Raw genomic sequence first — 25,000 nt, forward strand, 5'->3', positions numbered from 1 at the left:
GGCAGTCACTGGCAGGACGAGTCTGAAGTGTGGGATTTCCTGTGGATGAAAATTTCCCTCACAGTGAGCCACAGAGTCTCTCCACAAGTCTCACACTGGTACCTCTTCCTGGCTAGATCATATCCATCCCCACCCTGAGGGGCAGCCTGTGGTGGTGGCCGGGCACAAGCTGTCAGGCATTGCCACAGGTGGGCCAGACGGTCGAGTGTTGTCAAGTGCAGGTCCTGGTCACAGTATGGACACACAGTGTCATAGGTGTTGATGGTGGTGGTAGTACACTGCAGATCCAACAAACTGTTGTATGCAATGTAGGGAGTGAGATCAACCCCTCCCTTGGTGGGGTTTGGGAGACAAGCCTCCCCAGGAGGTGGGGTGAAAGGGTTTGTGGAAAGGACACAGTCCCCAGGACCAGGGCCGGTGTGCAGCACCTTCACATCTGCAGCCAGGAGACGTCGCTGGGAGTACACTGCTTCACTCTGGAAGTAGTCCACCAGACCAGCTGAGAGGTCCCTCTCCAAGGCAGCAGCCTCCACTACACCTTCATCCTCTGGGTTCTTGGAGGTACGTAAGTGGAGGAGGCGGTGCCACTGCTTACGGAGATGTACTGCTCGCACCAGCAGGTTCTGGGCACTTGAAGGCTCTGGGAACCTCAACTCAATGAAGGAATCACAAGCCACAGTAGAAATGTCTGCATTAGTGTCAAGACTGTGACAAAACAAGAGGAGAGTCTGGGCTGCTGGCACACGGACTGTGTCCACCAAGAAGGCCTTGTGAGTCTCCAGGACAGAGCCAAACGCCAGCAGCTGTTGGCCAGTGGCAGCCGGATGACGGCCAAACCCTGGTGCCTCCAAAATGCTTGAATCAGACAGCTGCAGCACCTCTGGGTGGGCAGCCAGCACACCCCCAGGATGCAGCACAGTGAAGGGCCGCTCCGGGGTGTGGAAAAGCTGCTCTGAGCCTGCCTTGTAGTTGTTGTGTTCGTCAGCAATGGCTATGCCGGGATAGAGGCCACAGCACAGGATCACCTTCAACATGGTCTGGTCCTGACCACGCAGCGTGGAGCCACGGAGAATCTCCCGCAGACGCCTTGGGTCATTGGTTATCCTAAAGTCAACATCCTTAATGTCTGTTTTGCCTTGACCCTCGCTTTCCAACTCCCAGTCTTCATCCTCCCCATTTCCTATCCGCAGCACTTGGGTAGGCCGCCGGTCTTCCTGGTGCAGCTCACGTCGCAGCTCTCGCAGCTGCTGCAGCTGGCCATGCCTCTGGGCTCGCTCGGCACTGGTGAGTGTACGCCGGGGTGTCCCAGCCACCCTCTGCAGACCAGAATCTTGCAACAACTGGGAGAACTGGTGCCTGAGTTTAGTTATGTCATAGAAGTGGTGCTCCTCTAGTCCCATCCGCCGACACCACCGCCGGGAGTCCTGTGAACCTGTCTCCTTCACTCCCAGCCACTCCCTGCAACACAACAGTCTTGTGAACACCTGCCACACCACACCACATTAAAACTAAAACCAACATTGACCAAGTTAACATTTTTGTACAAATCATTGGAAGAATTAATCATTTTCACCATAAAATCTAATTTGAGACATCAAATTCTGTAAACTTTACATTCCTGGTGGCAGTCTCACTTCTACATGTTTTATGTCACAATAGTATTACAGGTAAAACTTTTCCAGAATAACAGCCAGCTGATATGTATATTTCTTAAAAATCAAATGATATGGATTTCAAACTTCTGTAAACCAAGAGACTCATACATGTGAACATTTTTCTAGTAATATGAAGTTTCCAATTATTCTCTGGCAGTGCTTGGCTACAAAAACATATCAAATTAATGACAATAAAAACTGCAAGCAGTATTATGAAAATCTTAGAGTTGACTTTTCAAGTCTCAGCAGCAAAGATGAGTACCTAATTAAATTATGAAATGGTTATGGCCAACACCAACCTTTGTTTTCTCACAGACTGCATCCACAAAACACATCACACATGACACCTGTCAGAGCTACAAAGACACTGAATGACTGAACTCACACTTTTAGCAGCCAGTGTGTATGATCAACAGAACAGTGTAGCCCCTGTGGAAAGACGGCATCTCAAATAACAACACAAAAACATAAGAGATCAGGTGATGGAGGACAAACCTGTAGGCAGCCAGCAGGGTGAAGGGATCCCCATGGTCATTATCCAGCTCCTTGAGGGCAACCTGACACTGTGGGTCCCGGCGGGCATGTGGCTTAAAGGGACTCTGCACACTCATGGCTGCTGCCAGAGACAGCACTGGTTCCATCTGGAAGGACAGGAACACAATGGTCATGATGAGTTCTATTACTGGAAAATTATTATAAATTCTCAACTGACAGCAACATTCAAAACTACAAGTAAAGAAAGTACAATGACTGTAAAAGAATGTTAATTAAAAGAAGAAATTATCTGCTAAATGATGCAGCACAGTGTATCAAGTAATAAGAGAGGAGAGCAAATGACAGCATTGATACACAGGACTCACCTGATGGAAGAGTGCACCCATGATGAGCATCTTCCCCAAGCCAACCTCCAGGGGGAGCTGTGCCAGCAGCTGCCCCAGAGTGGTCAGCTTATTGTCCATGTCTATGGCATCTTGGGACTGGAGGGAGGACAGGGCGTGCTCCAAGGCCTCCTGTGGAGGTGGCTCAATGAAGGGGAAGAGCCGGGGGTCTGGCAGACCCATGGAAGTCATGCGCAGCACCACAGAGTCCAAGGGCACGCGCTGCACCTCCGGGGGACTGTAATGGGGAAAGGACTCGTAGTCTTGAGGGGAGTACAGCCGGAAGCAGGTGCCAGGCCCTGTGCGTCCTGCACGACCCTTCCGCTGCTCCGCTGAGGCCTGGCTCACCCAGCACTCCTTAAGACGCCGCATCTTGCCCCGGGCCTGATGTGTCATCTCCTTCACCTTCCCCGAGTCGGCCACAAAACGCACACCGTCGATGGTCACCGAGGTCTCAGCAATGTTTGTGGAGACAATGCACTTCCGAACACCCTCAGGAGCCACATGGAACACCCGCTCTTGCTGGGCAGCCGAGAGTGTGCTGTGCAGCGGCAGTACCACCCACCGCCCACTGTGCTGTGAGTACTCCTGTGCCGCCTCCACCACAGTGCTGATCTCCTTGGCACCGCTCAGGAACACCAGCAGGTCCCCGCGCTCGTCAGCCGGGTACTGCTGGTCAATGAGCTGCAACAGGCGTACATATGGCCCTGGATCCATGCGGTTATTCTTGGACTTGTCAATAGGGGGCTGGGGTAAGTACTTGAGGGTGATGGGGTGTAGGCGACCTGGCACCTGCACCACTGGGGCGCCAGGGAAGTAGCTGGTGAACAGGTCCAGGTTGACAGTAGCACTCATGAGCAGCACCCGCACCTCTGGCCGTCGTACCTGCAGCACCTTCACCACCCCTAGCAGGAAGTCTGTATCCAGGTGCCGCTCGTGTACCTCATCCAGGATGATCACCTGGTACTGGAGCAGTAGGGGGTCCACGCACACCTGCCGCAACAGCAGCCCCTCTGTCAGGAACACCAGGCGGGTGTGGGATGTGCGGGTCTTCTCAAACCTCACCTGGTAGCCTACGCCAGAGCCATATAGGTCCAGGGTCTCATAGGCCACACGGCGAGCCAGCGCCACACAGGCCAGGCGCCGCGGCTGTGTCACGGCCACATTGGTGTAGCCAGCATCCAGCAGGTAACGTGGCACCTGTGTGGACTTGCCGCAGCCAGTGTCACCTGCCACTATCACCACACCATGCTGCTCCACCTCTTGCAGCAGCTCCTCCCGGCGGGTGGCAATGGGCAGCTCTGCCTGGGTCTGCCTCAGTTGCCTCAGCCGCTCAAACCTCTGCCGCTGAGTGAAGTCTAGGTAGAGCAGCATGACAAACCGGGCTTCCTCCAGCCGCCGCTGGGATAGCCGCTGACGTCCCTTTCCAACTTCCTCCAAATCCTGTGGGGGAAGACGGCGTTTCATCTCCTCAATGCTGGCTCCACTCAGGCAGAAATTGATGTTGTGTCTCTTGTGGAAGGCAAGGGGGAGGCCAAGCTTAGCACTGAAGCCCTGCCCCGCCCCAGCACCCCTGCCTGCTCCACACATCTCCCTAATCTTGCGTTGCTTGTGAAGGCCATGATACTTCTTGAGGAACGCCCAGAAGTCTTGATACTGTTCGCTGCCCCGCACCATGGGGTCCTCTGGCCCCAGCCCACAAAAGAGCAAGTCCAGCTCCCGCCGGTGAGCTTCCCACTCAAACATGAGCTCATCTTCAGAATCTGAGCCAGCCGTGGCCCCTGAGGACACTGTGGCATGGTGGGGGGTAGTGGAGGATCCCATTTCATTACACCCTGGCAAGTGTGAGGAGCTCTGGGTGCTCCTTCTGTCCCTGCCACGTGCTGCTCCCACTGCTGATGTAGAGCCTCTCTCAGAATCTGACCTTGAACTTGACCTAGACCTTGAACTAGATTTTGATCTCGACCTTGATCTTTTGTCATATTTGTGTCTCCTCTTCTTTTTCTTCTTATGTTTGGCCTTGTGTGACCGCTTCCTGTAGCCAACCGGGGACCGCGACCGCGACCGTGAGCCAGACCGCTGTGAGTGGCCCATTGCTGTGTGCACCTCATTCACTAATTCACTCTATAGTCTATGTATTGCCCACCACACCTTACCTTCAAAGAAAAAATGAACATTATGTTGCTTATCTATGCATGTGTGTGTTTTGCATTCTATAAAAACCTTGTGTTTGGTGGAAATGAGTCCTGGAATAACATTTTTTCTTTACAATGCATCACATAAACCTCAAAAAAATATAACCAAAATCTTCTCTCTTTTTTTCTACCTGTTGGTGTATATATATACCATCCCACCAACCCCAGCATGACCACGGCACCAGCTACTCCTTGAACTTCCACTCTTGGCGGCACATTGGGCACTGCTGGTGGAGATGCTGGGACTGGAGCCACTTCATGATGCAGTGGATGTGGAAGCAGTGGGAGCACTGGCCCCACACCAGCGGGCAGTCATCCCCCGGCAGCCGGCAGTCTGAGCAGCAGCCGTCGAAGGGCATACGACAGATCCCACAGCTGTCATCATTGGCCACCCACCGCCATGTGGCCACACCGGTCCACCCCTTAACCCGCACCTTCATCACCTGCCAAGGGAGAGGTTGGTCAACACCACACCACCACAACACATCAGCTCATGACACACAAACTGATGGACATGAACAACATACTGCCAGACTTTCACAGTGCCCAGTCTTCCCCTAATCTATCACAATCTTAAATAATCTTCATGAAACAAATGAATGAATTGAAATTTTGAAAGAAATCAATGAACTGCAATTCTTAAACGTGTATTTCAAATACAAGAGTAACAACACTCAACATAATCTTAAAATAACAACACTCGACATAATTCTAAACTATTAATAACACTGCCAGAAATGTAGCAAATCAACACCTCCAGAAACTTAGCAAATGGTTGGCAACACTGCTCCACAAACAAACCAACAATTGGCACCACCATGTCCAGTGACAACCACAATCATATTTTCAGAGTTTTTAATGTGATTTTATTAATTTTCAACCCCTTTTGCTAAGCACATTACTAAATTCATTGCTCCCTCACCCAAAACCTTGATTTCCCACAGGTCCCTCAAATCGTTGGGAATGAGAGGCCCACATAAGTTAAAGTTAAAAAGTCATAACTCAAAAAATTTTCATTTGTTCTGGAAACGACGGATCATATGAAGATCCTCCCCCCCAAAGTATCCAACTGAAGATCCACCCCCCTAGTCGTGCTCATATGAAGATCCTCCCCCACAGAGTATCCAACTGAAGATCCACCCCCCTAGTCGCACTCATATGAAGATCCTACCCCCCAAAGTATCCAACTGAAGATCCACCCCCCCTAGTCGTGCTCATATGAAGATCCCCCCAAGTATCCAACTGAAGATCCACCCCCCAGTCACACTCATCCCACATATAAATTGTTGATGCTCCCCATTAACATATAATATAAATAAACAACATAAGGATTAAATAATAAAACATTATTCAGATTACTTTCTTGTTACACTAAATATTGCAGGAAAAAAAATATATATTACACTAAAATTTTTAAATCAATTCAATTTTAAAATTACACTAATATTTTAAAATATCTAAAAATATAAATTACACAAAATATTGCAAGGAAATATGAGTACATAGGTTATCAAAAGCATAAATTCTAGAAGATAAGAATTCAAGAAGTCCCGCCTGCATCCTCGCATCATCTTGATATGTGCTTTATATTTGTTCCAGTACGATGCTATGGCCTGAGTGTGGACACCAGTTTGCGGATCCACAAAATTGAGTGAATGGTTCACTGTCCTGTGTGTGAAGCCCAATCCTTTTATATTATTGTAAGCCCTCCACTCATCACTGTGGATTATTGATCCCCGTCGCATTACTGCTTGTATTATAGGGAGAAGTGTGACAGCATCCCTTTTGTCTACAATTTCCATGTATCCTGTTGCTGGTGAGGTGCTGGTATCGACCATTCCAAATACCCACATAGGAGTGTGAGGTCCTCTGCCCCGATGATACTTTGGTTTGTGAGAAAAACACGATTCATCGATATGCACAACTGTTCCTGGACCACCAAGTTGCACTGGGTTAGCCTGAAGATATCTACTGCACACTTCCCGGATTCGGATTCGGAACCCAAAAAAAGGTTCGCGCGCCCACCTCTGATTAATAGTAGTAGTAGTAGTAGTAGTAGTAGTAGTAGTAGTAGTAGTAGTAGTAGTAGTAGTAGTAGTTCATCATATGAAGATCCTCCCCCCCCAGGCTAGATCATATGAAGATCCTAGATCATATGTAGATCTGGGGGGGAGGATCTTCATATGATCCGAAACGACATATTTTTTTTTTTTTTTTTTTTACATTACAAGGGCACTGGCCAAGGGCAAACAAAGTGTTGGAAAAAAAAAAATCCCGCTGGTTGCCAGGCCCTGTTAAGAAGAAAGTAGAAAGAGAAAAAACAAAAAAAATCTAAAAGGAGGGTCCAGTTAACGTAAGAGGTGTCTTGACACTCCTCTTTTGAAAGAGTTTAAGTCATAGGCAGGTGGAAATACAGACACAGGTAGAGAGTTCCAGAGTTTACCAGTGTAGGGAATGAAGGAGTGAAGATACTGGTTAACTCTTGCATTAGGAAGATGGACAGAATAGGGATGAGAAGAAGTAGAGAGTCTTGTGCAGCGAGGCCGCAGGAGGGGGGAAGGCATGCAGTTAGCAAGTTCAGAAGAGCAGACAGCATGAAAACAGCGGTAGAAGACAGATAAAGATGCAACATTGCGGCGGTGACTTAAAGAATCAAGACAGTCAGTTAGAGGAGAAGAGTTGATAAGACGAAAAGCTTTAGATTCCACCTTGTTTAGTAAAGCTGTGTGTGTGGATCCCCCCCAGACATGAGAGCCACCAATCACTTCACTATATTTCTCACCAGGAAAACATTCGCTACATACCAGATCCCATGGCTGGGTGAAACTGCAAATTGACTAAAATTTTCTAAAACAAGGGATTTTTCTGAAGTCTAAGGATTTTCTTAAGGACTTCCAAAGGGAATGAATGCTCATTTTGTATTCTTGGCATCAAAATAAAGCCATCAACACATTCCATATTACTTGATGTCAGACTGATGCCTTTCTCCATACTTACCTAAAGAATAAAGATAAGGTGGAAGGGTGTTGAGGGGCGTAACCCGCGTTCTGATCAGATTACGTCAAGTTAGGTCAGTGGTGTTGATGGCCCAATTCGATCATGTTAGGGGGATCGGTCATTAGGTTAGGGAGTTCATGTTTCAGGCAGACACACTCAGAAAATACAGACTTGCATGCATTTGTAATTGTTTCTCACACAATGGGGCTCGTCTCTTCAACGCTTTACTGGACCCTTCAGGAACCTGACAGGGGTCACACCTGACCTCTTCAAGAACTTGACAGATGGTTATCTACAATACCAGACGAGCCACAATACCAGGACACTCCAGTTCAACCGCCAACTCATAACATAACATAACACAACATAAAGGATAACAAAGGGCCACCAGGGCCCATCTAGGTTATCCTGTATCAGTCGCACAGCGACCTTATCATCAGTACTTAAAGATACACTTACAAGTACACAATACATTATATACTAATTCTAAATATTTGGCCCATTAACAGGGCTAAGTCCTGCATCGAATTCCTCTACAATCTGTGATCCCCATACATGGGGATCATGTCTTGCTTAACTATAGTAAATTTCTTATAAAAACTATCATGCAGCGCTATACATAATTATAAATCTAATAAATTTAAGTGCTTATGTAATCTGTTTTTAAACATTGTCAAACTAGTGCTATTTACAACCGTCTCTGGCAATGCATTCCAGAAGTCTACCACCCTATGAATAAAGAAATATTTTCTTATATCTAACCTGCAGCCTTGCTTTCTAATCTTCCTGCCATGATTTCTAGTCCTACTTCCTCCTCTAAGGTAAAGAAAGATCTCACATCTATGTAGTTTGTATCTGAGAACATTTTAAATAACTCTATCATATCCCTCTTATACATCTCCTCTCAAATGAAAACATGTTTAATTCCTTTAATCTATCTCTATACTCCAGGCGCTTTAATGCTGGTATCATCCTAGTTGCTCTTCTCTGAACTGCTTCTAACATGTTGATATCCTGCCTATAATGGGGTGACCAGGCCTGTATGCAATACTCTAAATGGGGCCTAACATAGGAATTATATAAGCTACGCACCACTTCCTTACTTTTATAACTAACATTTCTATTTATAAAACCCAGGATCCTATTTGCCCTATTTCTTGCTTCTAAACATTGCTTTGAAAATTTCATAGTCCTGTCTATCACTACTCCTAAATCCTTTCCTTCCTCTACTGCCTCTAGCCAACATCCCTCCATCTCATAGTTAAAGTTTGTGTTGTCTTTACCTAAATGCATAACCTGACACTTTTAGAATTAAACTCCATCTGCCACCTGTCTGCCCATGCTATCAGCCTGTCCAGGTCTCGTCTGTAATTGTCCTTTTCACCCTGTACTGCACATGCTATCTTAGTATCATCTGCAAACTTTGATACTTTGCTACTAATTCCTATATCTAAATCGTTAATGTACACCAAGAAAAGAAGAGGTCCTAGCACTGATCCTTGGGGTATCCCACTAACCACTTCCTTCCACTCAGACATTGCCCCATTTAATACTACTCTGTTTCCTATCAGAAAGCCATTCACTAATCCAATCAACTAACCTACCCCCTATCCCATGTAGTCTCAATTTGTACACTAGCCTCCTATGCGGTACCTTATCAAACGCCTTGCTAAAATCTAGATATATAACATCTATGCTATTTCCATCATCTAACTCCTTGGTAATATATTCTAAGATATCGAGCAAATTTGTAAGACAGGACCTCCTCACTCACCACATGAAGGGTGGGCAGCGAGGCTACACTGCCTGGCCACAACACAGCCCACCTCAGTTGCGTCCATGATAGGATGAAATTATACATAAGTAACAAAAGGAACACCTGGCTGGCCACGGCGCCTCACCTGCTGCCTGATAAGGGCGTGCTCACTGGTCAGTACAGTCACCGCCACACTCTCCTCTCAGGCGGGACACACCTGCCAGCCACGCCCTACACCTCGCCTCCCGCAAAATGAGTGGCTCAGCAGCTGTCTTTGGTCACAAGGGTGTCAGCCGAGCACCAGCCACTCGTGCAACAAACGTCTTCAAAACAGAGCGGCCATCTTGCATCTTGAGGGACCCTGGGTGTATTTATTTTTACTGGTGCAACACTCTATCAAAAAATTTACTAGTTGTTTTAATAGAGGAGTAATATTTCAAATTCTATGGCATCTTACTTCCAGTAATTTGTCAGACCACAGGTGTCTTCAGGGTGCATTTTGTTTTCAGAAAAATTAACAAATAGACTTTAATGATGATACTCATTGTTATAAAATAGAAATTCAATGATGTGTTAGCCGAGATAATGCAGTTATATATACGCACAGTACGTAATATAAACGCAGTAAGGAAGGCAAGATCAGGCAGCAAGGGGGGGAGGGGAGGGAGGGGAGGGGGGAGCTAAGCGCGGCCATCAGACGTAAACAAACAGCTGAGTGTGTGAGTGGCGAGTGTTACCCAAGGCTGCTGTCCTGACGCCCCTACACTTCCCACTGTCACCGCCGCCATGGATAACTCTTCCTGGACAGCTCCCCCGGGAGCTGCTCAGCCCATGGGGATCCAGAGCACAGCGGGGGCCGTGCCTGTGATGAATGACAAGGGTGAGTGTGTGGTGATGGTGGCGGCGATGGCTCAGGGTTTACAGCAGCACCTAGCCTCGTGCTGCCCAGTGCTGCAGGTTAGCCACTGCCTTGCTGCCCATGCACCACTGAATTGTATGCGTACCCTTACTCACAGACTCAGGTCACCGCACCGCCTCACGGGAAGGTCACCGTGCACACCTTGGCTAGGTCAGGTGCACAGTATTGCAAGAATCGCCTCGCCCAGTACTGGATTTGTTACTTTATTTTTAGCGCCGTGTGCTATAATACTTCAATATCAATACTTTGGACCATTACACCAGGAAAATGTACTATATATATATATATATATATATATATATATATATATATATATATATATATATATATATATATATCCTTTTTTATTTTTCTCTTAGGTTTAATTAATTGATGTCTTGCTCATGAGGCTAGGAAATTTGTGGTAGGATGAGTTACGTCAGCAGCGTGAAGTATTGAGTTACATAAATAGATTGTGTGTTTTTATGTTTTGATCTGAGTGTTCCTGATTGTAGTGTAAATGTGTGTTGCAGGTGAGGTGTCCATGAAGAAAGTGAAGGTGCAGCGTTATGTGAGCGGCAAGCGGCCTGACTATGCACCAGCATCATCAGATGAAGAGGAAGAGGAGGAGGAGGATTTCACCCGGCCACAGAGAGGTGGACCTCCTTCCCCACCACACCACAAGTCCCTCACAGAGGCAGAGATGGCCGACCCTCGACTGCGGCGTTTGCTGGCGCAGCGTGCCCAGGCTGAAAGCGATGAAGAGATGGAGACAGACGTCCCAAGACGGAGGGTGACGCACCAGGCAGAGGTGGTGGACCTGAGTGAGGGTGAGGTCGAAGACGACGCCAAAGAAGAGGACCAGATGGAGGAGGAGGACGATGAGGAAGAGGAGAAACAGACAGATTTCAGTGCCTTGCCTGAGATGAGAGCAAGTCACCGCCTGGCTGAATCAGACAGTGAGTCTGAGGACGAGGTGGATGAAGATGAACTTGCACTGCGGCGACTTAACATGCGGCAGCGAGCGCTGATGAAGGTCCAGCAGCAGGAGGAGGTGAGCAAAAGAGACAGTGGCAGTGCACATCTTAGTATGGCTGAGGAATGTGGCATAGTTAATATGTTCTCAAGTGGTGATAGTTTCATGTCATAATCTTTTCAATTACCATATCTCATCCTCATCTTTTCAATTACCATATCTCATCACCTTCATCTTTTTACAAGTTTATATTTTCCTTTTTATTGATACACTTTCTCTTCTAGCCAGTTAGATGTATTGACATGCATTACTTTAAGCTCACTAAGCAGCTTCTTGTTCTCAACGCAGCTGCTGGGGAAGGAGGAGGAGGGCAGTGAGGAGTCATCTGAGGAGGAGAGCTCAGAATATTCAGAAGAGACAGACTCAGAAGAGGAAGGGCCCCGGTTGAAGCCCGTGTTTGTGAGAAAAAAGGACCGCGTCACCATCCACCAGAAGGAGCAGCAGCAACTCAAGGTCAAGCAGGTGAGCTTCGTCAGACCTGTAGCACCACAGCGCCACATGAAGACCAGCTTCCACAGCATGTTCTTGCAGTGGGCTTTGATAAATTATTTGATATACATAAGCTAAGAACCTAAACTAACCCAGTTTATTGAAACCTAACTTTGCCCAAATAGCTCCCTTCCCCTAACCTTACTGACACTGGCTTCCTTCACCCAACCTTAACCCTTACTGAGTCTTGCTTTGCTTCCTTCACGCAACCCTAACCCTTGCCTCCTTCACCCGGCAGCAAGAGGTGGAGGGGCGGAAACGTGTGGAGGAACGGAGACGAGATACACTGCGGATGATTGAGCAAGAGAACCGTAGTGCGACAGGAGCGGGGCGAGGCACCGGCGCAGACACGAACGATCCCCTCAACACAGTAAACACAGACGACGAGGCGGATGATGCAGAGTATGAGGCCTGGAAACTGAGGGAGCTGCGTCGCCTCAAGAGGGACAAGGTGAGTCTTGGTAGAGGATCCTTAGGGGTTTGGTTCTGAGCTCAATGAGGAGGAGATAGACAGAAACTGAATAGGAAGCAGGGGAAACTGAGAAAGATATGTGAAATTGGAAATGAAATGCCCAGTAGAAACAGAAAAAATAGATAAATTGAATAGGAAATAGTGGGAAACTGAAGAAGAATATATAAGGGAAAGTGAGTAGGGAAAATAACAGGAAATAACATTCCGGTGATATCTTTGCAGCAAATAGATCAAATGCAGTGTTTTCAGAAGTGCCCTTAGAGCCTTATTTTCAGTTTCCAGTGTCTTCCATTGATTAGTGTTGCTGTGTGTTCTTACATGTTCTGTGCTTGCAGGAGGAGCGTGAGGCAGCGGAAAAGGAGCGGGAGGAGGTGGACAAGCTGCGCACCATGGGGGAGGAGGAGCGGCGCGTGGAGCTGCGCAACAACCCCAAGGTACGGCAGCTGTCTTTGTGTGTGTGTGTGTGTTCAACCGCGTTCCTTCCAGACACGTTTTGTTGTCGTGTCGTGAGTATAACTTTCCATAGACTGTACGTGTGTGTGTGTGCGTGTGCGTGTGTGCGTGTGTGTGTGTGTAATTCACTGTTTGATCTGCTGCAGTCTCTGACGAGACAGCCAGACGTTACCCTACGGAACGAGCTCAGAGCTCATTATTTCCGATGTTCGGATAGGTCTGAGACCAGGCACACACCACACACCGGGACAACAAGGTCAAGGTGTGTGTGTGTGTGTGTGTGTGTGTGTGTGTGTGTCTGTGTCGTAGGAGTAGAGGCTCGTGTTAATATTCATTCGTAGTAAGAACTGTGTGTGTGTGTGTGTGTGTGTGTGTGTTTGTTTAAGAGGAGAAATCTGACCAAAGGCAAAAGTAAACTATGAAACAAAAATGCTTACTCAGATGCGGTCATAAAAAGAAAGGGATAAATGTCTTGAAACTTCCCTCTTAAATGAGTTCAAGTCATAGGAAGGTACAGAAATTGATAGGGAATTCCAGAGTTCACCAGAGAAAGGAATGAATGATGAAGAATGCCTCACCTTACTACCTGTCAAATTCTCTACCAGTTTGTTATTTAGTTTTACATCTGGTACTGCTTTTATCTCATTGCTCTATAAAAGGTATCTATACTGTGAAAGAACAGAGTGTTGTAGTGGAACAATGTATAAATGGAAGCTGGTCTTCATCTCCCACTTCCACTGGCAGGTCATCACCAACAAGGCTACCAAGGGCAAGTACAAGTTCCTGCAGAAATACTACCACCGAGGCTCCTTCTTCCTGGATGGAGAGGAGGATGTCTTGAAGCGAGATTTCTCGGGAGCCACGTTGGAGGACCACTTCGACAAGACCATTCTACCAAAGGTGAGACCAGAGAGAGAGAGAGATGAGGTGGATGATGGATGAGCCTGGCTACGGTGTGTGCTTAACTAAAGTCAGGCAGTGTACTGGTGGGTCACGCAAAGCAGCAGTGTTAAAATATCCACCACCACCACCAAACTACATTAACCTGAAAGTGTTGGCATGTATTGCAGAGCCTGCTCTTCCATGTGGGCATATTCACACAGGAACATACCTAACTTCAACCTCTTGTATCTTCTCTCTTACTGCACTCACATGACTGAGCGAAGTATCACTGTTAAGTATATACCCTTAGCTGTTCTTTGATGTTAATTTGCAAACTGTATGGCCATTGGTAGAACAAGGATGGAATGTTGAAGTAGGAACTTACAGACAGATGTCCACCACTGTTGGACTTCTCTTCTATTATTCAACAATAAAAAGCATCACTTTTATACAGTTTATGTGAAACACTTCCATGAAAGCTTAACTTCCGTTTCATTGTAAAATTCACTTGTTACCATTACTTGTTAAACTTGAGTAATGAGCCAGCATCCATGTTAGAATCCTGCAGTCATACTATGTAACAAAAAGGAAGGATAAAAAACAAATCAGTATTAGCTTAATTTTCTAAAGTGCAAAGGATGTAACTTTCAGATTGGTAACATACAGTCTTGTGTCACTTGCTGCATTGTAAACACTGGCTCAGGTGTGGCAAGGCTACAGCTGCCATGCCAACTGGCCACTATAGGAAATGCTAACATTATTTGCGGTGCCTTCACATATGACTGTCCCTCTGATGAAGTGCTGGGTTATTGTTTCTTCTTTTTGTGAGATGAGGCTGTGGCAGTGGTGGTCACAGTAGCGGGGTTTGTGGTTGTAGTGGTGGTGGTGATGACAGATGTTTACTTGAGAACAAGCAAACTAACAAATTGGTGGACTAATCAGATTTTTAAACATATATTGTCTCATTCCACGGACAGAGTTGCTGGCTGTGGCCAAACATCATAAATAGTTTTTTTTTTTTTTTTTTTTTTCTGTTATCATGCCCCATAAGATAGTGGAATGTGTTAGTGATAGTGGTGTTAAGAAGCCTAAACGCATTACAATAGAAACAAAGAAAGCCATAGCAGCAAACCTTCTTGAAAATAATACTGCTGTTCAATCCACACTAAGATCTTAAAAACAGAAAATAAGAACACTAGAAAAAAATTAATTTCAAGACGCTTTGCTGGTACGGCAAGTTGTGGGTGTCACAAAATTCTGTGAGATGTTTGTTTGGGCCACCATATTATCATCAAAGCTGATTGCAGCACAGAGGTGCCTCATTTCCAAGACAGCTAGTGATGCATTGATAAAAATCATCAGGAAGATCAGCACATGCCATCTTGCTGTCAGTTAGATGCTGTTACTATGTATACCAATGCCAATCCTTTGTTTATTCCAACTGAGAGATGCGCAAAAACATTTGATAGAAGATACATGTCACAGGGACCAAAGGGTGTGTGCGGAGTCGCCCTCTCAAATGCAGCCCTGGGGTTAGGAACGGATTAATCTATTTTACATTGATTCCTATGGGGAAAATGGTTTTGGTTCTCAAATATTTTGGTTCACAATTAGCATTCAGGAATGAATTAAGTTTGTAAACCAAGGTCCATTATATTCCATTTTCAAGCCTATACAAAGCTGTAACCTTCACTACAATTTTTTTCATCAATTCCAATCAGTGTACAACTAACTTCATGCCTTTCTTGGTTAATTCATTCCAAGCTTCACCTGTGCATGCATCCTTGTACCCACAGTAATATGTGAAGCAGCCTGCTACTTCAAACAGTTGCTTGTTCAGAACTATCTTCATTCTTCTATTTCATGCACTTCGTTACTTTACTCTTAGTCCCTTTCAACTTCATTGCCTCCCATCACACACTTCCAAACTCCTTTGCCATCTGTCCTAGTCTCTTACCTGAACCAGACACCAGTGCAGTGTTATCTGCATACTACACTTGATTAAGATAGCACTTTACTGTAATCAGTTTTTCTCACCAATACAGCTGCAAAGGGGCCTTATCTGCCCATTTATGGAGTACTCTTCACATATATGGGAGAGTTTCACTCATACTGCTTTCCTAGATAGGGTGGAATAAAAAGCTTTTCATCTTATCAACTCCTCTTCTCTGACTTACTGTCTTCAACATCTTTCTCACTGCTGCAGTGTTGCATCTCTTGCTATCTTCTAACATTATTTTCATGCTAACTGTTCACCTTTCCTTCTCCCGTGGCCTCACTGCACAAAACTTTTTTCTTTCTATCACCTCTGTTCTATCCACCTCTGCAATGCAACCACTCATCCTTTTCTCTAGTAAACGTAATAACTTCCTTGGCTGCTTCTATATTTTCATCTTCCTATGACCTGAACTCATTGAAGAGGGAGGTTTCAAGACATTTACCCATTCTTTTGGCTAACTCTCTCAACCCTGTTTGGGAACTAGCATCTTTGTTTAATAATTTTGTTGCCTTTGGGGAAAAAGAAAAAAAAGATTAACTAGTCTCAAATCTCTAAGATTTATGTATTCACCTTCCTTGTGACACTTTCAGTTTACTTGCAGGGACCTTACTTGAACACAAAACATCACTCATGGGGCTTCCTGCTGTAGCACAAGCACTCATATTTACTTCACAGTGACACTATCTAACCTATGGATTGAAGATGAAACTTTGCCTGTGGTCCTCACCATAAGTTCTGAGGAGTTGCTAATCTTTTATTCATTTACAGGTGATGCAAGTGAAAAACTTTGGGCGGTCTGGACGCACCAAATACACACATCTCGTGGACCAGGACACCACATCCTTTGATTCACCTTGGGCTGCAGACTCTCAGATGAACCACAAATTCTTCAATGCTAATGCTGGTGGAATGAAGCAGAGCTTTGACCGCCCATCCCTCAAGAAACGGGTGCCTGTCCCTCCTCCCAATGCTCCTGCTCCAAGGAAGTAAAATGGCAGAGCAAGATTACCTAGGTGTCCATTTTATAGAAGAGATGAGGAGTCACTTGTGTGTAGCTCCCCATGCATTGTGCTGAACATAGGTTGTTTATCGGCAGCCCCTAAGTTTGATGTATTTCTATATTAGTAATGTAGTAAATTCTGAATATCCTCCTCTCCAGCACAGTAGTGTACCTAAGGTGATCGTGTGTTGACTTTTGGACACAGACCCTCAGTGATGGGGTGTGAGCATGCTGGGCTGGTGGTATTTGGTATACAGTACAATTGGTCATCTCACACCTGTTCGTACAAAAAATAAAAAATACCATGAGATGCAAAACTGCAAGATATAACATTAAAATATGTGGTTAGTTTTATAGGTAATAACATCCATTGTGAATTACCTGCAACCAACAGTTCTCACATTGAAGAACAATCTTGCACATAGCCCTGAAACCAGCGTTAGGTATTCTTGTACTAGTGCTGTCCTCTAAAGAGTTGAGGTAGTGCTGCATTTTCCTGATCACAGTCCATAGTTAGGAAGGCTTGTTGTGACTGTCAGGGGAAAACAAACATGGTGGGTTGCTCATAGAAAAGCAGTAAAAGTATCTGTCTTTATTACTGCTAATTTTGGCATATTCTTTTCTGTTGCAAGCGTCTGGAGCTCTCAAGACATGATATAAGAGTAGTGACATATCTTGCATCAGTTTTCATTGTCGGTAGTGTATGTGGACTGCCTGCTGTAACCCACTATGTTCTGCCATAGTACAGAAAGCATCATACAAAACATTGTTAACAAACTTGTTCTTGTCCTGTGACAATAACTGTGTACCATTTGAAATGGACTGCATTTGGAGTCACATGCTCAAAAAAATTTTGTTTCCGAGATGTAAGGCTAAACTATCACTGGAGGCAACTCTCCTTGATTTATTGGCTGATGAACTGTAGTAACTACATTTATTTTTTTAGAGTGCATCTACCTATGGTAGTTTTTCAAAGATTAGATCTATGGAGGCAGCAAACTGTCCCTCATCCTCTGCTTGGTCTGTTCATGCACACCTAACAACTTATCTTTGCTGCCAGTGCTAAACATGATTCATGTCCAGGTATAATATTTAAGCACATTTGGATGCTGATTAAGGAGTTGTCATGAACCCCTCATTTTTCAATGGTTTTTGTTCACAATATGAGAGACCAATGCTGGGAGAACCAAACTATTTCAACTTTTCTGCATCTAATTTTAGAGTTAACGAATATTGTATGTAAAATGTGGTAACAAAAAAGTGAAAGGATTCTTGTGTGAGTGCAATTTATAATATTCATTTTATTTATTTTTTTAGGGGGCAGTATGTAAGAGAATAAACCATTCATGATCAGAGGTATTTGTATTCGCAGTCATGTTTGGTTGACTATGTATATGTTGTTTATATGACCAGGAATCAGTTTGTATCAAGTGTGTATGATGATATTGAGTATATTGATCATGCATCATTCATGATCATCATTTTCTTCTTTTAAAGTTTCACACTCACTTGGCTGTGTTGGTCTCATCACCCAGCACCAGCAGCCTCCCTCCCTGCACAGCCCTACATCACTTAGGTCGTGGATCACTTCTTTCCAGATTTTCTTTGGTCTACCTCTAAGAATTTTAAGAACTACATCAGATTTCAACACTTTTTTCCCCAAATTGTTTTTGACCATTTTAGTATATTCGTATAGTATGTAGTTTTCATATTATAGTATTCTCCAAATCTCAATTTACTAAGTCAGTAAAATGGAAATTCATTCTTTGATCCAAACAAAATATCATGCAAGGCAACACTACTCACATAGTGAAACTGTGACCACTACATCAGAGTTGGAGCTTTTCTAATGCACCACCCAGCCCTTAAACAGACCAGAGGTTTTGTACTGCAGATTCAAACATTGATGACTTGCAGTTGTAAATATTTTTTTAGTTCACTAAAGCCTTAAATTTAGGCATTCGAGTAACTGAATTTTTGTCTTTACTTATTCCACCAGTCCCTATGCCTTCCAGTACCTCTTGCATGTCTTTCATCACTCCGGCTGACTCCCACTTCTCCCACACCTTAGTCCCTCCCTCCCAAGTATATCTCATTTTCTTAAGTACAAGTGTAGCAGTTTCTGCAGTCCATTACAGTTGATGTGTAGACAGGAATGCTGAATGAATGTATAGTGGAGTAGATGGGAATGCTGAATGAATGTACAGTAAATCAATAAATAAATATGAAAGGACAGTTTTGTTAACAATCCCTTAATGTGAATCGAGTCATGATAAAGTTTTGTGGATAGAAAAAAAAATAATATTCCACAGTATTGATTCAATTGTTGGATGTCAGTAGCAGAGGTTAGTTTGATTTATTTGGAAAATATAGTAACATTATGGTCAAGTAATAATGCTTTCTAATACTGTACACAACCAACTGCAACAGTTTTGAAATGTTCCCAGTCATCCTAAGATGGTCATCTTGACATCAATAAAGGAACAAATATTTTCTGTAGGGTTAAGCGTATCTGTGAAGGAAATTAACAGTGAGCGGTAAGTAAACAGGTTTATTGTAAGCTACAGAGTAAATGAACATGGAACAGGTCACACGCGCCTCCCTCGGTACAAAAGGCTCCAACACAAGGCCGCGCGGCGGTCCCGCGCTTGTATCAAAGTAAGAAAATGTAGAAAAATCTTGGTGACTGACTACCCATTCACGAAATGTTCACACAACATTAAAACATATTTTAAATATTTTTTCACGTTATTTTATAAAACATAAAAATGTATAAGGGCAACAAAAGTTAAGACTAAGTGTGGGCGGGGTGGGGCGGGAGGGGGCCCCACCACCCCGCCCCACCCAGCCCACCAGTTACTCCGTACTTACAAAAAATTAGAAAATGCTTCACCAAACACTCATAAAAATCTATTTAGTTACAAAAAGTGTCCATGGCTGAGAAGTAACAAAAGTGAGTCCAAGTCCCGCGGGCGGCGCCCCCCCAGCCTGGCCCCGCCCCGCCCCGCTCTGCCCCAGAGGGCAGGTGAGCGGATGGGCGGCCGGAGGCGCCTCGCAGCCTCACTAACACTAGGCTCCGCGATGCACAAAAATAATCCCAAACAAAAATAATTTACATCATCTCTATCATTAACAACAAACAGTGCCTCGGCCTCTCCTGCTCGGCGACGGAAAAACACAGGATTTTGATCATCGCGAGCGAGCGGACGGCGGCGACCCTGCGACGGCCGCCCCGCCGCGCCTTGCCTCGCTCCGGGACTCTGGTAGCAATTTTCTTCTTGAGTGCAGACAATAAAACTGTCGCTGTCACTAGCAATGTGTTATCAAATGAGTGATAGTAATATAAAAATGTCCAATGTGTGGCGGGGGCGGGGAGGGCCCCGCGCCTGCTCGCCGTCTACCCTACACACTGGTACAAAAAGGAGATCAGCAAAAATCTCGACTATATCATAAAAAGCAGAAAAACGATGTCAAACCGTTAACTGTGGCCGGCGCGCGGCCGCACGAAACACCACAACAACTTTGGTTACAAGATAACACTAAGTATAAATTAGAAAAATTAAAAAAATATCTATAAAAGCAAAAACAAGTATAAAAGATGACTACCTCAACAATCACATAGTGGGAACGACGGGGGGGAGGGGAGGCCACCCCACCCCGCCCCACCCGCCCGCTACCCGCTTTGCTTGGGTGCGGGGGTGGCAAGGCGGGCTGAGGCAGCCTACCCAAACACTGTCACTAGGCAGGCACTATTTATGCTTATATTAAATGAGGTGATAACGAGCAACACGGCGTTAACTAGGACGCGGAGGCGACCCACCTTCCCACCACCGTCCTGCTGACACGCACCGCGACGCACGACGCACACCACGCACTACACGTTGCTGGTGCACATACGAAGTACGACACTCACAAGACGCACGTGCAGTTAACTGTGTACACGTCGTGTGTACAGAGTGAGGCGTACACTTGGCGCGAGTACAACGTAAGACGCACACAGGATGCACGCACGCACGCACCGGTCTGTGTTTCGCGGGCTAGGCCAGCGCTCGTCCCGCCACGCACGCACGCACTTACCAAAGTCTGTCGTAAGCTATTTGGTATTGCTGGAGTGACTCGCTAAAAAATCTATATCTTTTAAAAAATAGCATATCCTCTGTCTGGGCTCCGACACCACCACGCACACACACGCACACACGCCAACAACAAAATCTGGAGTCTACGGTGAGAGAAAAAACAGGATTATGCAAGAAAAAGTCTGCAAATATATATAAAATGGGGACGTTACACTAGAAATAACATACTCTATGAGATGTTATGTTAAAGCTGCTGCATCGTGTGCTCACAGGGGCCGGGGAGGGATGAGGCTGGGAGGGGGAGGGGAGAGTGCAGTATGGGGAGTGTGGGGTGGGGCGAAGGTTTCTCACCAACCCCCTGCACCTCCACCTCTCCCATCATCCCTATCCACTACCAAAAACCACCACCACCACCACCACCACCAATCATCATACCCAACACCATTACCACCACCACCACCACCAGTAATTACACCACAAATTCAGTGTCCCTATCCTCCCTCCTCCCGTTCTGCCCTGCCCTGCCCTGCCCTGCCCTGCCCTGCCCTGCCCTGCCCCACCCCGCCCCGCCCCGCCTCAGCCCCACACCGGCACACTAATACCAAATGACTCTCAAATCAGCACCAGGAGCGTCGGGCCAATTGCACATAACACGGAGCCACCAACCTGACCCGTGGGAGGGAAGGAAGGACGGGGAGAAGGGAAGATAACACAGGGGAATGACGGGGACCGATGACACAGGGACGGGGCCAAGTAATATGAGGGGAGAGGAAAGGAAGATGGATGATTAATACGAGTTGTTTTAATAATGAAATGATTCGTATAGAAAAATTAAGGGTCTAAAAAATCACAAGCTGATCACAGGTAATTATTATGATGAGGGATAGAGGAAGGAAGCGAGGAGTGGAGTGGAGTGAGGCAAGAGGACGAGGCAAGGCAGGTCAACACAAACTACAGACAAACATAAGGAGGGCAGGAAGAGGGACAGCCACACTCACACAAATAATACAGTATGTGCTAAATTACAAAGGATACAAAATTATATGACAAAAATATATCTAAAATCAAGAAAACTTTAAATTATTGTGGTAATTAAATAAATAATAAAATAACATTACAAATAAAAATGCACATCTTCCGGCTGGAGCGACCTGGCCTGCCCTCACCTCGCCCCTCACGCCCGCCCCGCCATGGCCTCCCTGCGGCGCCGCCTGTCTGGTGTGTGGGCGGCGGGGGAGAGGGATGCAGGGAGAGGGTGAGGGGAGGGAGATGTGTGGTGTGGTGTGATGGAGGGAGTGGGGCCAGGGGGCGGGGTGGATGGCCGGGACGTGGGGACTGACTAGACACCTCCACGCACGTTGCACACCCCTGGAGGGCGGGGGTGGGGGTGGAAGGTGTGATTGTCTGCTGCCCCAGCGCCGGGCGGTGGGCGGGTGCCGGGTGCCGGGTGCCGGGTGCAGGCTGGTGCTCCGAGGCTGAGTGATCAAGCAATAGTATATAAAGTTTTCAGAAAGTCCCAAGTTAAACCTCTAGAAAAAGTGTGTAAAAATTTTTTTAATGTTTTCACATTTTTCTAAAATAGAAATGGACACGCCATCCGGCCCACTATTGCTGTTGTAGGGCGCGGGCGGCCCCGGCCCGCGCCCTGCCCCGCGCCCCGGCCACGCCCCACCCCGGCCAGGCCCAATCTCTCCCTCGACCGCTCAGTAAAAAAATAGTATGTACAAATATGAAAAGGTTGAGCCGGGCTGTGTACTGTACAGGCTGAGGCCGCCGGCTGCTAATATAAAAGTTTCCGTGCAGAGACAAACAAGAGCGACAACACAAAAATATAACCGTCTATGTCATCTGGGAAATTAATATATTCATAATAAAAATACATGAACCTCTACACTCACTAGCGACGCAATGTGGTCACATGGGCATGAAGTGTGATGACGTATGTACAGCGGGCCCAGCGCCGGCCGGGTCACCAAACTATATCAAACGGGGCCTGCGCGCCGGCGGGGTCTGGGGCAGCCGGGGCCCCACGGGGCTCGGGGTCACACGCTCCAGGATGGGTATGTTGCCTCCCGCTAAGCCAATTGTGTCTTTGGTTACTCTTAAAAAAATGGAGAGATCAAAGGGTGAACGCGGCAAGCCAGTGGACCTGCGGCTAACCGACTCACTTCCCTTCTCTCACTGGCTGTCACGTGCTGCTCCCTGCCTGGCCGGGCGGCTGGCAGGCCCGGGAGTCGGCCGCGCTGGTCCTGGTGTGTTAGCCTGGCGGCGGGAAGCTGTACCTCAAGCTGTATGTAGTAAAGACACCGTCACAGCTCCGCTAGTTTAGCTACAAAGTTTTTTTAAAGCCCACAAATAGTTGCGGGTTGTTTTCTTACACAGTACTTGTAACAGCAAAAGGCAAAAAAACTATAACCATTTAACTGGTCACGAGACACCCGCATAGGCTACATGATGATGATATACTAACAAGGACAGTATCAAAATTCAAACACGCAAAAATACAAATTCTATATGGATCAAAATTATCCTAGTGCAAAAAGACTCTTGCAGTATCACACACATCCTGGGCTGCTGGCTGCTCCATCAGAGGGACTGTGCCAGCACTGACCAGTCCCGCCACACCTTTGAACTCTCTCTGCGCCAACCAATGCGACAGTCCCGGCTATATTTATCGTCTACAACACTCTTCTCTTTCTCTCTCTCGCTCTATCTCTATCTCTCTCACAGCTATTTCTCATAAAATTTCTCAACTCTTAACAAGGAAATGAGGCAAGTTGACAGACAGCGCTAAGAAGTGGGGGCAGGGAGGTGGGAGGGGAAAGGAGGGGAGTGTGAGGGGCGAGAGACAAGTATATTAGAGTGGAGTAGAGTGGAGTAGAGTAGAGTAGCCAACAGCTGCAAAAGTGGGAGGGAGGCAGGCCAGGGCAGGCAGGGAGGGGTCAACACAGGGGCAGCTCATAGTGCTCAGGGGTGGACACAAGGGTTGGTGCCCCGCCTGCCTGGCCCGCCATGCCCCAGGATCCAGTACTCCAGGGGAAGGAAGCCCCCTCAATGGTAAACCTGCCACAACCTGCAGCAACCTTCCTCAGCCTGCAAGACACTGCTGGGCATGTTGAAGTGAAAAAGGGATAGAAGGAACAGTAGGAGAGTTGTAGTAGTAGTAGTAGTAGTAGTTATAGTTATAGTTGCAGTTGTAGTTGTAGTAGTAGTAGTAGTAGTAGTAGTAGTAGTAATACTCTACAAGCCTGACACACTACTGCTGGTTATGAATTACTGACCCGGCTTGGCCCTGCCCCGTGTGTCACCTGACCCTAAATAGGACTGGGGGCTTAGGTGGGCTCTAAGAAACTACACCTCCAGGGCGGCCGGACCTCACATTGTTGCCCCACAAGCCTCCTCCAGCCCGGCCGCCCACACGCACACACACACTACTCTGCTCTACTCACCTGCCTCGCACTGCTTATTGTTATACATGTTTATACAGCAGGGAAGCAGAAGCTATACTAGATTCATAGTGAAACTTATTAACACGGCCCTTTGTTGCCACCTGGGCAATGAGTGGACAGGGCAGGGTGGGGTGGGCCAGGAATAGCCAAGCCTCTTCACTCTTAGAATGTTCATGTGTATAGAGCCCCAACTGCATGCCTGCCCCACCCTGCCTTGTCCCATCCAGGGACAGAGGAGTACAAATGTGAGGCCGAGCTAGAGAGGGAGGAGTAGAACATCTTCTGTCAGGAGTGAGCAGTGGCACCCAGCAAGAGGGGGGAAAGGCCAGGGCCAACGGCATCAACATCCTGTGCCCTGCCAGCCGGTGGTGGGGCATGGAGTCTGGGGCTACAGGTGTCTAGCGTGCAGTGTGGGTGTGGGGGACAGAGGGAGGCTGCTCCCGCCAGCCAGTTACTTGCAGTGCTCTTGCTAATGGTTCTGTTATCATGGCCGTAGTTGTTGGCAGGCCTGAGGGGGTCTTTATTTTTGGGCCTAAAGTCTTCTCATTACTTGTTGGTGAGACACCATCCAGGCTCCCGGTGCCACCGCCACGGAGATCTGCAACACAAGACCATCAGTACAACGTGTGGAAAGTAAAGTACACCACAGAACTCTCTTGTCCATGTTCTGACCTCACCCCACCACGTGGTGCAACACTCACCTAAAGGGCACCGTGCGGGGTCGGTCAGCACCCTCTTTGACTAGTGGCTTGTGGAATTCCCTGC

At 46.6% G+C, this 25,000-nt stretch overlaps 3 protein-coding genes across 10 annotated transcripts in view; 1 reads left to right on the forward strand and 2 right to left on the reverse strand.

Moving 5' to 3' along the window:
- The window catches only part of LOC123511568 (probable ATP-dependent RNA helicase DHX34), an 11,065-nt gene extending 1,221 nt beyond the window's left edge, over nt 1–9,844 (reverse strand). Inside the window, exons 1-5 of one of the 2 annotated variants that reach the window (XM_045267574.1) lie at nt 9,627–9,844; nt 4,860–5,171; nt 2,516–4,689; nt 2,151–2,296; nt 1–1,458 (exon numbers count right to left, since the gene is read on the reverse strand). The exon at nt 1–1,458 is cut by the window's left edge and continues 1,221 nt beyond it. In XM_045267574.1, coding sequence (XP_045123509.1) covers nt 6–1,458; nt 2,151–2,296; nt 2,516–4,627 — 3,711 coding nt within the window. In that variant the 5' untranslated portion in view covers nt 4,628–4,689; nt 4,860–5,171; nt 9,627–9,844 and the 3' untranslated portion in view covers nt 1–5. Of the gene's footprint in view, nt 1,459–2,150; nt 2,297–2,515; nt 5,172–9,626 lie in introns of both variants that reach the window. The other variant, XM_045267573.1, reaches the window with a different exon arrangement.
- Nucleotides 9,845–10,152: 308 nt separating this feature from the next.
- On the forward strand, nt 10,153–18,943 carry LOC123511570 (microfibrillar-associated protein 1-like). Its single transcript, XM_045267583.1, has 7 exons — nt 10,153–10,361; nt 10,913–11,433; nt 11,704–11,877; nt 12,143–12,355; nt 12,712–12,810; nt 13,574–13,729; nt 16,479–18,943. The coding sequence occupies exons 1-7, from the start codon at nt 10,268–10,270 to the stop codon at nt 16,698–16,700; spliced, it is 1,479 nt and encodes a 492-aa protein (XP_045123518.1). The 5' UTR covers nt 10,153–10,267; the 3' UTR covers nt 16,701–18,943.
- A 304-nt stretch (nt 18,944–19,247) lies between these two features.
- LOC123511569 (cytoplasmic polyadenylation element-binding protein 2-like) overlaps nt 19,248–25,000 on the reverse strand; it is a 123,610-nt gene continuing 117,857 nt past the window's right edge. For all 7 annotated transcript variants that reach the window (XM_045267576.1, XM_045267575.1, XM_045267578.1 and 4 more), the window contains 2 exons: nt 24,937–25,000; nt 19,248–24,833 (listed from right to left, as the gene is read on the reverse strand). The exon at nt 24,937–25,000 is cut by the window's right edge and continues 154 nt beyond it. In XM_045267576.1, coding sequence (XP_045123511.1) covers nt 24,782–24,833; nt 24,937–25,000 — 116 coding nt within the window. In that variant the 3' untranslated portion in view covers nt 19,248–24,781. The remainder of the gene's footprint in view (nt 24,834–24,936) is intronic.

The sequence above is a fragment of the Portunus trituberculatus genome, chromosome 31 (genome assembly GCF_017591435.1).
Source record: "Portunus trituberculatus isolate SZX2019 chromosome 31, ASM1759143v1, whole genome shotgun sequence".
Taxonomy (NCBI): domain Eukaryota; kingdom Metazoa; phylum Arthropoda; class Malacostraca; order Decapoda; family Portunidae; genus Portunus; species Portunus trituberculatus.

Bases quoted from the DNA above. Each gene is read 5' to 3' on its own strand.
- LOC123511570 (XM_045267583.1), top strand. From the start codon at position 10,268: ATGGATAACTCTTCCTGGACAGCTCCCCCGGGAGCTGCTCAGCCCATG. The intron at 11,434-11,703 runs GTGAGCAAAAGA...TTCTCAACGCAG, and splicing joins AGGTCCAGCAGCAGGAGGAG to CTGCTGGGGAAGGAGGAGGA. The intron at 12,356-12,711 runs GTGAGTCTTGGT...CTGTGCTTGCAG, and splicing joins GTCGCCTCAAGAGGGACAAG to GAGGAGCGTGAGGCAGCGGA.